The sequence below is a fragment of the Schistocerca serialis genome, chromosome 3 (genome assembly GCF_023864345.2).
Source record: "Schistocerca serialis cubense isolate TAMUIC-IGC-003099 chromosome 3, iqSchSeri2.2, whole genome shotgun sequence".
Taxonomy (NCBI): domain Eukaryota; kingdom Metazoa; phylum Arthropoda; class Insecta; order Orthoptera; family Acrididae; genus Schistocerca; species Schistocerca serialis.
In genome coordinates this window covers 202,370,626-202,384,474 of record NC_064640.1, presented here as the reverse complement: position 1 = coordinate 202,384,474, position 13,849 = coordinate 202,370,626, and the positions used below count along the sequence as shown (strand labels likewise).

At 39.0% G+C, this 13,849-nt stretch overlaps 1 protein-coding gene across 1 annotated transcript in view; it reads left to right on the top strand.

The window, feature by feature from the left end:
- The window catches only part of LOC126469915 (DNA mismatch repair protein Msh2), a 217,194-nt gene that overhangs the window by 45,094 nt on the left and 158,251 nt on the right, over positions 1 to 13,849 (top strand). The window contains exon 4 of the mRNA XM_050097303.1: positions 10,413 to 10,555. Coding sequence (XP_049953260.1) covers positions 10,413 to 10,555 — 143 coding nt within the window. The remainder of the gene's footprint in view (positions 1 to 10,412; positions 10,556 to 13,849) is intronic.

The following is a 13,849-nucleotide window of genomic DNA, read 5'->3' as shown; positions in this document are numbered from 1 at the left end:
TAATGTAATGTAAATTATGCAAGTGCCAATTTTATTCCTTGTATTTCAGTTCACTGTTGTAATGTTTTGGTTATTTTAGATATTTATTTTGTAATATGCTTAAAACATTATAAGGGACTTTTTATGCCTTCTGAAGCAGATACTTAGTGGTACTGAAACTTGGTCAATGCTTACTACAATAAACTTTCTGTAGCTGGTTGGCTGTATACATCATTTATTGAAAGTAATAGAGGGAAACATTTCACGTGGGAAAAATATATCATTGAAAATTTATATATGGTTGCTGCTGTCGTAGTGGAAGTACTGCAATTATTAACTTCATTAGTTCATAGTCAGGATTTACTCACATTGCCACTATATGCTCTCAAACCCTTGTCATATTAAAACAGTTATTTCTTGCATAACTATGGTGTAATACAGGTACTGTTTGTGTGAAACCCTGGTTTGATTAACCGTTCGATGCATGACTTTTATCTGTTGCCCAATTACATACCACGGTTCCAATGGATCAATTGTCTAATAAGATATTTTGAATTAAAAAAAGTACTTTGTGGATGTTATGCATGAGTATTTTGTTTTTAAGATTTATCAGTATAAATAAGACAGCTGAGATCATTTTAGCAGTGTTGTTAACATAAAAAGAGTATTTTTAAATCCTGAATAATTATCTTTGAATAAATCACGTCATGAAAATTGAAACATAAGCTATCAATATTATTTATCACAAGCTGTTCACAAATTGCTGAGTATGTTATTGACAAAGAACAAATCATTGAACAAAAAAGCATCACACTAATTATTACAATTATTGCACACCACACTGCTATGGTCCTGGCATGCATGTTTTGTGTACTAACAGTGCACTTTGTTTTTATATTCTTTGAAGCAGGGCACAATGAACATCATTCCCTTTCAATGACCCACTGTGTTGTTGCTGTTACTACTGCTGTTTTGTGTTTGAGGGTTAGTAATGAACTACTCAACATCAGGGTGTATGGATTTCTGTTGAAAGGAATTAAGAGCCTCTGGTTAATGGCTGGATCAACTTCATTGACATTTCCATGTTGAATAGTCTCCTCTTCTGCCAAAGCCCTTGGTGATATGCGGGATGTTTTGTTGAGTAAAGAATAAAGGCAAAAAAAATTGACTGTATGCATCCATTACGTTGGACCAGAGAGATATGGATCAGCGTTTAGTTTTTGTTTTGCTTGCATAATTGCACACTAGCTGGTCCACACCATCCTTCGTTTGGTTATAAAATTTCACAATATAGGAACATTGCAAACTTGCTTTTCTTTTGTGAAATACAAACTAACTACCATTGCTTCTTTCATAAATGAAAATAGACTTTACCCCTTTCAGGGGAAGTGGTTCCATTTGAAACCACCTACAATTTTCTCATTTCTCATTTTGGGGACACCATTCAGCAGGCTAGTTGGTGCTGCCCTCTAGCAGGTGTCACTGGAACTGCTTCAAAATCTGTAATTCTTAGCAAGTAATGAGGCGAGTTGAATTTCCGTTTTTGTACGCTGTGTGCGAACGTCTTTGTTCTCAAATTGTGGCTGTATTCTTCTGTATTAGGTAACTTTTAAGCATGTATTAAATGCAGAATACTGTTCTGTTTACATTAATACTATATGTACTGCAATAATAACAAAATAATGCATTTATTTCCATGAATGTTGTGGTGGTTCCATTTGAAACCACTGCTCCTGTAATGGCGCCATTAGTAGGTGTGACAATTTTCTTTTTTCCAGTTTCACACAATGTATTCTCACAGACTAAAGGATGAGGAAATTCTGGAGTGCGTTTTCGCAAATATTCCTTTAGATCCCGACTCACAGATTGGCACTAGCAGTGACAGTGAAAATGATGTGCTAGCTGAAGACAGTGATCCGGATTTGCAAATGAAAACACTTGTTTTATCTCAAATTATTTTGGAAAGTGAGTGTGAGGACCATTTTGACAATGATAGTGATGATAGTTTCAGCACTAATGATGATTTGCCACAATCTTCCATTGCGAATTTTCCATGGAGAAGGGCGTCAGTACAATGAAGTTTGCCGCCAATTTTTCAGAGGAAGCTGGTGTACAAGGAAAACTTAAAAATGACAGTGAAGGTATGCAACCAGTAGATTTTTTTGTGTCTGTTTTTTGACACTATGTTAGAACACACAGTTTTCCAGTCTAACCTGTACGCAACACAGATAGGTGGCAATTACAGGCCTGTTTCTAGAGCAGAACTAAAAGTATTTTTGGCTATAAACATTCTAATGAGAATCAAGAAACCTTGTTATTATTGTGATTGCTGGTCATCCCATAAGGAACTTCTAGATGAGTACATTTCCTCATTAATGTTGGTAAAAAGGTTCAGCTGGATTTTAACACGTATTTACATCAATGACAACACTGTTATGCCTCCAAAGGAGAGCAGAAATTATGACAAATTATATAAAATCCATCCACTAATCAATCAGATACTGATAAACTTCAAAGAAATCTATCCACATACTAAGGAGCAAGCTGTAGATGAATGCATGGTGAAGTTCAAAGGACGAATCGCATTCAAACAATATATGCCCCAAAAGCCAATCAAGAGGGGATACAACCTGGGTCAGAGCTGATAAGCTTGGATATATTTGTGATTTCCAGATATATACTGGAAAAGTTGAAGGCATAGTGGAAAAATCCTTTGGGGAGAGAATTGTGGAAGGATAGGGATACCACATATACTTTGACAAATTTTTTTTTATCAGTGTCTCACTTTTACAGAAGCTAAAAGATGACTGACTTTTTACCTGTGGAACAATTAGATCACACAGAAAAGGACTTCCTACGCTAAAAACAGACAAAGAGTTGCAAAGAGGAGAGTTTGACTGGTCAGTTCGTTCTGATGGATTTGCCTGCATCAAATGGAAAGACAAACGTGTATTCATGTTGCTGTCTACAATTTATTTGCCTGTATGTGTTGAAGAAGTCAGCTGTAAAGAAAAGGATGGAAAAATCACAAAGGTATCTTGCCCAAAAATAGTGAAAACATATAATGCAAATATGGGATGTGTCGATAAGGCAGATATGATGAACAGTTTTTATGTAATAGACAGAAAATCACGAAGGTGGTGGCTAAGATTATTTTGGTATCTAGTTGGTATTTCTATTGGAAGTGCATTTATTCTGTTTCGCTTATGTAATCCAACAGTGAAGCAAGTGCTACAGGATTTTCGAAGACGTTTTGCCACACCCCTGGTAGGCAGTAATATCTTCAAAGATAGTCCTGGCCATCCCAGTACACTGTCAGAACCATCTGCAAAAAAATTCAAAACTGTTGTTCCCCATGAGAAACGTATATTGGAAGCAAAACATCTGCCAAAACATGGGAACTCAAGGCGCTGTGTGAACTGCAGGTCCATTTGAAACCTCCCTGTATGTGTTCAGTTTATGTATATTTCATTTAATTTTTACATTTTTCTGTCTCACTGTATGAAAAATAATACAATAAAAACAAGGAAAAATTAAAAATTATTATTATTATTATTTTTATTTTGCCCCTGAAAGGATTGACATGTCTTCTACCATTGTCTTCATCTCTTCTGGAATTTCTCTTCTATTCATCCTCATTGTTCCCACAAGAGTTAGGTTTTTACTCAAGAGATTGAGTGCCAGTGGCACACTTGTAAAATAATCATCTACTATAACATTTCTGGGTGTACCAGCAGCATTTGCCTACAAGGGTCTTCACTATAGTAAGGCCCAAATTTTATTCACTGTGTAGCAAACCCCCACAACATTTCTATACTGCTTCATACACTCATAACCATCTGTTGCAATACTTCAACCTCTTATACTACGCAAGTGTATGCTATCTGACAGATGATCAAGGTTGCAAGTTGTAACAATGCATTTCCCACAATCAGAACAATACACACGTGTGCCAATGATGCATTCACAGAATTCCAACAAACAGTAATTGATTACAATCAATCTAATACAATATAATGACACTACAGTACAAACTGCAGTGTCCATTGGACCTAGGTTATGTAAATGTGTAGTAAAAAGAAGACAATATAAGTGACACTTTTTAATGACACAGATTTCTTATAGAATCTCTCATGTTATTGAATATTGCAAGTGAACATACGTGATGAGTGAGGGCTTAATTTCAAGACTTTCGTACAGCAATGAAAAGTTAATTCTCTCTGGGTTTGTTGGAATTAGGATATGCATACTAAGGTTGAGAGAGGACCCAATGGCCATAATCAGATCAGGGTCTGAGCAGCCAGAGTTAGCAGTCACTTGTGTGTGAGCTGTACTTGCTTGTGTTAATGCATGTGTGTTTTTCTATTCTGTTGAAGGCTGTGGCCAAAAACTTAGTGTGCCTATTTGCAACTCAGTGCATCATCTTTACAGTGAGGAGCAATCTATCCTTTCCATAATTATTGATATCCCAACCTGGGTTTTTCATTGTTTGTAAAAGTAAATAAAAATATTCCTCCTCTGCTATATGTTCTTCATTCAGTAGTGTATTGTATGTCTTCAGCTGTTCTCTGATCCCTTCTGCGTCGTGTCGTATACTCGCATTTTGTCTTTCTGCCACTATCGTGCCTTCCCCGTATGATCTTTTGCTTCATACCTAACTGTGTAGCATTTTCTTGGTACCATTACTGTCCTCCTCTAGTCTTTCAGTGAATATTTCCCGTCTTCTCTCCATTTCTTCTTCGACAACATTTTTAACTCTTAAGTTTCTTGTCTCTATGTGCCTGTTCCAATGTTTTCAGTTTTTGAGCTTCTACTGGTTCTTCTAAGCAAAGAAAGGAAAGCAGAAAGGTGGAAGGAGTATATAGAGGGTCTATACAAGGACGATGTACTTGAGGACAATATTATGGAAATGGAAGAGGATGTACATGAAGATGAAATGGGAGATATGATACTGCGTGAAGAGTTTGACAGAGCACTGAAAGACCTGAGTCGAAACAAAGCTCCGGGAGTAGACAATGTTCCATTAGAACTACTGACGGCCTTGGGAGAGCCGGTCCTGACAAAACTCTACTATCTGGTGAGCAAGATGTATGAGACAGGCGAAATACCCTCAGACTTCAAGATGAATATAATAATTCCAATCCCAAAGAAACCAGGTGTTGACAGATGTGAAAATTACCAAACCATCAGTTTAATGAGCCACGGCTGCAAAATACTAATGCAAATTCTTTACAGACAAATGGAAAAACTAGTAGAAGTTGACCTCGGGGAAGATCAGTTTGGATTCCGTAGAAAAATCGGAACATGTGAGGCAATACTGACCCTACGACTTATCTTAGAAGCTAGATTAAGGAAAGGCAAACCTATGTTCCTAGCATTTGTAGGCGTAGAGTAAGCTTTTGACAATGTTGACTGGAATACTCTCTTTCAAATTCTGAAGGTGGCAGGGGTAAAATACAGGGAGCAAAAAGCTATTTACAGTTCGTACAGAAACCAGATGGCAGTTATAAGAGTCAAGGGGCATGAAAGGGAAGCAGCGGTTGGGAAGGGAGCGAGACAGGGTTGTAGCCTCTCCCCGATGTTATTCAATCTGTATATTGAGCAAGCAGTGAAGGAAACAAAAGAAAAATTCAGAGTAGGTATTAAAATCCATGGAGAAGAAATAAAAACTTTGCGGTTCGCCATGACATTGTAATTCTGTCAGAGACAGCAAAGGACTTGGAAGAGCAGTTGAACGGAATGGATAGTGTCTTGAAAGGAGGATATAAGATGAACATCAACAAAAGCAAAATGAGGATAATGGAAGGTAGTCGAATTAACTCGAGTGATGCTGAGGGAATTAGATTAGGAAATGAGACACTTAAAGTAGTAAAGGAGTTTTGCTATTTGGGGAGCAAAATAACTGATGATGGTCGAAGTAGATAGTATATAAAATGTAGACTGGCAATGGCAAGGAAAGCGTTTCTTAAGGTGAGACATTTGTTAACATTGAGTATAGATTTAAACGTCAGGAAGTCGTTTCTGAAAGTATTTGCGTGGAGTGTAGCCATGTATGAAAGTGAAACATGGACGATAAATAGTTTGGACAAGAAGAGAATAGAAGCTTTCGAAATGTGGTGCTACAGAAGAATGCTGAAGATTAAATGGGTAGATCACATAACTAATGAGGAAGTATTGAATAGGATTGGGGAGAAGAGAAATTTGTGGCACAACTTGACTAGAAGGGATTGGTTGGTAGGACATGTTTTGAGGCATCGAGGGATCACCAGTTTAGTATTGGAGGGCAGCGTGGAGGGTAAAAATCGTAGAGGGAGACAAAGAGATGAATACACTAAGCAGATTCAAAAGGATGTGGGCTGCAGTAGGTACTGGGAGATGAAGAAGCTTGCACAGGATAGAGTAGCATGGAGAGCTGCATCAAACCAGTCTCAGGACTGAAGACCACAACAACAACAACAACAACTGGTTTGATCCCTTGGGTTTGTATTTTTTTTTATTTTTTTTATTTTATTTATTTATTTATTTATTTATTTTTTTTTTTTTTTTGTTCCGTAGTAACTTCCTTGGCCCTGCCGTTCCACCAGTTGGTTTCATTTTGTTTTACTGTACCACCCACTTGTTTTATCACAGATGTGTACATTGCAGTTATCTGATGTTGTCTTACATTTTTCCCACTCTTAATTTGCAGTACCTGTTTCATTTGTTGGTAACTTTGAACGTATCAGACTTTATTGGTGTTCTTCATTTCCACTTTCTTTAGTCTCCATTCTTTAATCTTAGTCACATTTCTTAAACACTTGCTAAAGGTGTCAATAACAATAGGCCAACAGTAATTCCAGTAGGGACTGGCAGTCAATATGCAGATGTTACCAAAGGGCACTGGGCTTGGGCAAATCGAAAATTTTTTGTGGCCGAGCAACCTTGTGTTCAGCACATGCTGGACATTGTGAAGTAAGTTGTGCTGTTCAAGCATCGGGCAAGCTGCTTAGTGTGTACAATACCCCAATGGCCTTGATGAGGAAGGTGAAGAATTTCCTTTTAAAGCAAATGTGCCACAACCACATGAGACTGATCAGTGTCTGTATGTAAGGGAGTGACACTGCTGGACTGATAAGCTGTACTGGAGCACAAAATAATGGCATACAACCGGATTGCTAATCCACTTCATTGAATGTGGCCAACCAGTGTGGAGGTACTGAAACAGAACCTTGAGGCTGGTGTCCACAGCTGCTGCCTGAGCAATCCGTCTGTGGTTGATGGGAAAACTATCAAGTGTTTCAGTGTGGAAGCAAGAATCTTCTGAGGTGTCAAATGCTGAATCAGTGGCAGCTGCTAGGCGAGAAGGTGTGTCTGCATTCAAAAGCTTAGCTGGTGCCAGTTTCATACCGATAATTGCAGAGGAGCAGAGATCAATACTGCAACTTTTGTGCTGTGCAGAGGGACTGGCTTTCAAGGGCTGAAGAATAAGGTGAAAGGCTTATGATCTGTAACCAAGTAAAATTTTGTGCTATACAGGCATTGATGGAATTTGGCCACCCCACATAGGACAGGAAGAGCTTCCTTCACAGCTGCGAATAATTGCACTGTGCTTTGTTGAGGAGTTAGGATGTGACAGCAGTTGGCCAGTCCAAAGGTCCAATCCCATAAGAGCATGTGTCTGGCATGACTGGTTTAGCAGGATCAAAATGTACCAAACAATGATTGCTCAGTAAAGCTTCTTTCAGTTTCTGAAATGCAACTTGACTCTGCTTAGTCCACTCAAACCGAACATTCTTTCATCAAAGATTATGCAATGGAGTTGTAGTCTGTGCATTATTTGGAATGAACCAGATGTAATGAGTTAGTGTACCCTGCACAACACGGAGTTCACTGATGTTACCAGGAATTTGTAAGTCCTATATGGCAGATAAGTGTGACTGGAAAGGGTGGATACCTCGGCTGTTGATAACGTGTCCCAAATATTCAGTCTCAGTGTAGAAGAAGGAGCAATTGTCTTTATTATGCTTCAGCCCAGCATCTTAGAGCACTTGAAACAATATCCTGAGATCGACAAAAGTTCAGCAGGAATACAACTCAAAATTACTGTCATCCAAATAATTCAAACAAGAAGGAACTGTAGCCGTCAACTGTGACAAGTAGTTTTGAAAAATTGCACGTGCGAACACAATGCCAAAGGGCAGTTGCAAAAACTTGGATAACCCAATGTGGGTTTTGATCACAAAAACTTACCATGCCTGGTCATCCATGGGTAGCTGCAAATAAGCATTGCAGTGATCAGTCTTAGAAAAGAAATTACCTGCACTAAGTTTGCCTATGGGTTTCTCAGGCTGTGGCAAAGGAAGATAGTCAATCACCATCTGTGGATTTACCATATTTTGACTGAAGGTTTCTTTACAATCATTAAAAGTGATGCCCACTGAGTGGCTGCTAAAAGGGAAATCGCACCATTATCATACTGAGATAAGTGTTCCTAGGCCATTTGATCTCTGATTATGTGAGGGATGGACTGTACTCAGCAAAAGAGTGGTTGCACGTTGCCTTTCGTGTTAATGTGAGACTTAGAATTATTAGCTTTGCTTAGGCCATCTCGAAAAGACACTAAATTCATCCCAAAATTCAGTTACCCTGTCTGTAGGCACAAAGAAGTTCGTAGAGAGTAAATCGTCTTGAATGTGCAAACCAAACAGATCAAGAGTCCGTACCAAAAATATTTCCACTGTCACATGAGCACTACACTCTGAATGAAATTGTTTTAATAATGTTAGGAAATGTAGCAGGGAGACTGTGAATACCTAGTACAGGAATGTCATGTCCACCATACCCAGAAAGAGTTGCCCTAGATTTTTATAAATTGGTCTTCCTCAAAAGTTCGCATGTGCTTCTATTCAAAAGAGTCACAGACATACCAGTCTCCAATTGCATGAATATTTTACATTTGCCAATCTGCAGAATGACAAACAATTTATTAGTTTTATGCTGGATGGAAGAATTGTGAGACTTCTCCGCTGTTGCACTTTCTTTGCACTGATTGACACTAGCATCACTATTTGGCTTTGAAACAATTGCATTTATGTTGATTGACTGAGACCTTGGAGAATGTGCAAAGAGCTTATTGAGCATTTCTGCAGGCAGGCAGATTGAAGCCAACCATGCTTATCACAGTGATAACACTTGTCATCATGACATGGCGTGCTTGCCACTTGTGCATCACAAAACACAGAGGGCAGGTTTTAACTCCACTAGTCTGTTGCCGAGTACACCGGTTTTCTTTACGTCACCACCCTAGCCAAGACTTTGCCTCCTTCGATGCACAAAGTACGGCCATGACCTGCTTACCATTACTCTGAACTGTGGAATCAGTCTACCACTGTACTATCACACGAGTCCTGATTGTTCACTAATTCCAAAATCAGCAGCAAGCTAGGTTCAGGAAACTTGAGGCCCTTGAAAGATTTTGAATAATGGCATCCCTAATCATGGCATCACTATAATAATGGCTGCACTCACATTAGAATTTGCTATGGCATGTAAGTCATCTTAAGTTGGCCACCTGCTGCGTATTTGTCTGACTGGGTTGCCTCTGTAAGCAAAAGAATTTGTAATGCACAGTTGCCGCATTAATCTGGTGGTCGTCATACTACTTCACTGCACCAATTAGTCCTTCATAAGGAACACTTTCAGGGCAAGCGGTGGGAAAAAGTTGGCAGGTGAACTGGTAGAGGGACACTCCAACTGTTGCAAGAAAATGTGGTCGGCTCTAACTACCTTCATTGTGATGCACTGCGAAGTGTGTGAGCCAGCTGCACGTAGTATTCGAACCAGTCTTCTTGTTTGGAATTGAATACGTAGAATGGCAGTGTGGAAACAGATGCCCCTTGCTGTGGCAATGCTGGAGACTGCATTGCTGGTTTGATGGCACATCAAGCAGTCTGCCATCATTTCTGTGAGGTGGTGCGACTGCTGCACCCGAAACTGAACAATCTGAGTTACTGACAGTTCTTGCAGAGGACTGACCATGATGAAAAAAGTGTTCTTTGTAGAGAGGTTATTTCTTACACACACACATCTGCCGATGTGCACACATAAAATTGACAACATTATCCTAGCTTTTGAAACTAATAATTCGCTTCTTGGAGAGTAATGAGAGAGAGTTTGTGGAAGGTTAAAAGAAAAAGCAGGTAACTCAGATCACAGGATCAGACACTCATACAACATAAAATAGCCTCCATTTCACATTCATTTGCGGAGTATTTACTTAGATGTGCATATACACGGAAACAAACTATAATTTTTCATAAAGACTGATGTTAAAATTAGGTCTTCGTATTCGACTACTAGACTGAATGATACAAATGATGTGTGTTTGTAATTTGACATTCTTGTTGTGTTACAGTGGGTTTCTTTCAATTTTGACCCTTTTTTTAAATTTACAGATGGAGGTAAACTCGAGTATACCTGTTTGAAGAAGGCAGCATTTGATCGCTTTGTGAAACATTTGTTGATTGAAAGACAATATCGTGTAGAAGTTTTTACTTGTTCTGGTGATGACGACTCTACGTGGACAGCAACATACAAGGTTAGTGTATTAGCTTCTCTTTATTTAATTTGGTTTCATTATGAAATTTGAGTGTAAATATCAGATGTCTGCATATGTGGTAGTACAATTTGCTTGTTAATCCTAGCCAAGGTGTTTATTTAATTCTGTCTGTAATAAAAACTAATTGTGTTTTGGGGTGCCAAGAGCAAACCCAGCATCTGCTTTGCTAACACTGTTTAAAGCGAAATTTATGTGATTAGCCTTAATTACTCTGCAGTTCACAATTAAGTTCCTGGCAGAGGGTTAATTGAACCACCCTCAAGCTATTTCTCTACCATCCTTCTCCCCTACATCAACATCCTACATAAATACTCCGCAATTCACCATACAGCATGTGACTGAGGTTACCCTGTTCCGCTACCAGTCATTTCTTTTCCTGTTCCACTCACAAGCAGAGCGAGCGAAAAATGACTGTTAATACCTCCGTACATATTTCTCATATTTTATCTTTGTGGTCCTTAAATGTATGCTGGAGGCAGCAGAATCCTACTGTAGTAAACTCCAAATGCTGGTTTTCTAAATTTTCTCAAAAGTGTTCCTCAAAAAGAATGTCGCCCTCTCCAGGGATTCCCATTTGAGTTCCTGAAGCATGTGTGTAACACTTGGGTGTTGTTCGAACCTACCAGTAACAAATTTAGCAGCCCGCATCTGAATTGCTTTGGTGTCTTCATTTAATCCGACCTGGTAGAGACCCCAGACTCTCGAGCAGTGTTCGAGAGTAGGTTTCACAAGCATCGTATATGTAGTCTACATTACAGATGAACCACACCTTCCTAGAATTCTCCCAATAAATTTCATATCACTTTGCAACACTATCCCCAGATATTTAAATGACGGGACTGTGTCAAGCAGGACACGTTAATGCTGTATCCAAACTTTACAAGTTTGTTTTCCTACTCATCAGCATTAACTTGCAGTTTTCTACATTTAGAGCTAGCTGCGATCACCAACTAGAAATTTTGTCTACGTCACCTTGTACCCTTCTACTTTCACTCAATTTCAACACCTTACCGTACACCACAGCATCATAACCAAATGCCAAATTGCTGCACACCTGGTCAAGCAAATCATTTATGTATATAGATAACAACAGCAGTCCTATCAATCCCCTGGGCTGCTGCTGACAGTAACCTTGTCTCTGATGAGCACTCGCTGTCGAGGACAACACGTAGGGTTCAATAGCTTACGAAGTCTTAGAGCCACTCGCATATCTGTCACCCTATTCCATACGCTCGTACCTTTGTTAAGAGTTTGCAGAGGGGCACTGTGTCAAATGCTTTCTGGAAATCTAGAAATATGGAATCTGCCTGTTGCCCTTCATCCATAGTTTGCAGTGTATCATGCGAGAAAAGGGCAAGCTGAGTTTCACACAGGTGATGTTTTCTAATACCATGCTGATCTGTCGACATTCTCGGTCTCGAGAAAATTTATTGTATTAGAGCTGAGAATGTGTTCAAGGATTCTGCAGAAAACTTCTGTTAGGGATATTGATTTGTGATTTTATGGGTCCATCATACTGCCCTTTTTATATGCAGGAGTCACCTTGCTTTCTTCCAGTCGCTTGGGATGTTGCGCTGGATGAGAGATCCACGATACATGCAGGATAGGTCAGGGGCCAATCCTGTAGGGTACTCTTTGAAAAACCAAACTCGGATTCCATCCACACCTGGTGACTTACTTGGCTCGAACTCTTCTGAGTTTTTTTGAGTTGTTTCTCTGTGCCAGGGATGCTTATTACTATACCGTCCGTATGGGAATTTTTTCGATGCTCAAACGATGGTATGTTTGTACAGTTGCCCTCTGTGAACAATTCTTAAACCATTAACACCCAATTTATTTTTGGTTAACATATATTCTGTATTTTTTGAAAACTGTGTCCTGGCAACCCAATTTATGGAAATGTGAAGAAATTTTGTTCACTTGTTGCCTAAATGTAAATTTTTTGTCCATCATCATTTGAGGACACTGGATGCTTCGTAGTAATTTTGTCATTACACTACTGACTAGGAGAATTGACAAGGGATAAAGAAACTGGCAATTATAAACTCAAAATAACATTTCAAAACTATTATTTATTTCACAGTAAGTAACATTTACAAAAGTTTTAACCTAAAAATTCTTGAAACCTGACATTTTGTTAAGGCCTGATAGGATATTTGGGAAAGCATTGTATGTAGAGCATAACATTACACTTCCCACAATATATTCTCGGCTTTACTTTGGAGTTCTCAATGGGCATTGTCTTTCCTTTTCACACTTCCGGATGATGTGCAGCTTTTGGTCATACCATGTATCTGATAAATTACTCCTGGAAGGTGAGATAAGTTTTGTTGGTCTTACCTTAGCTGACCTCATTTCAAGACGTTTCTTCATGTATGCTCTCGCAATCTGTGTCCTGAATTTTTTCACTGAAAGAGAAGTTCCTTCAGTGCACCTCTTGAAAGCCAAGTACACATTCACAACTGTCATGTTCACCATCTGTGTAAAAAGGTACCAGTACCAGGCTTTACCACCCACTGCAATGGTAAGTATCTGTATTAGCCAGTTGTGAAGGTCAACGCCTCCCATGAAATTCTTGTATATATTCAATGCATGTGGTCATGGAACACTGACCTTTTATTTTTGGAATGAATTCTAACCTTGGATTTCGACGGTGTTGAAATTAGTTGCTAGTGTAAAACACTTGTCATTCCATTTTATGATCAAATCTTACTTCTTTCTGTCACATCTGAACTGAAAATATCCCCTTTCTTTCTTTTTCATAACATTATCTGGTGATACGGGACACTTCCTTGTTCTGGTTTCTCTTATAGTTCCACTTGCACGGAATCCCAGTTCCTTCAGTCGGACAGGCAGGTCATGACTAGTAAAGTAATAATCAGAAAATACTTCGTAACTATTCAACCCATCAATTATGGACAACATTCTCAAAACTACTTCGGAAACCAGTGGTAGATTTGTTTTATCATTATTCTGGTCTTTCCTGCAATACAGTAACAAATTGTAACAGTAGCCAATAAGGCCCAAACTTTGTATTCAAAGTGTATGCTTCTACATCTACATCTACATTTATACTCCGCAAGCCACCCAACGGTGTGTGGCGGAGGGCACTTTACGTGCTACTGTCATTACCTCCCTTTCCTGTTCCAGTCGCATATGGTTCGCGGGAAGAACGACTGTCTGAAAGGCTCCGTGCGCGCTCTAATCTCTCTAATTTTACATTCGTGATCTCCTTGGGAGGTATAAGTAGGGGGAAGCAGTATATTCGATACC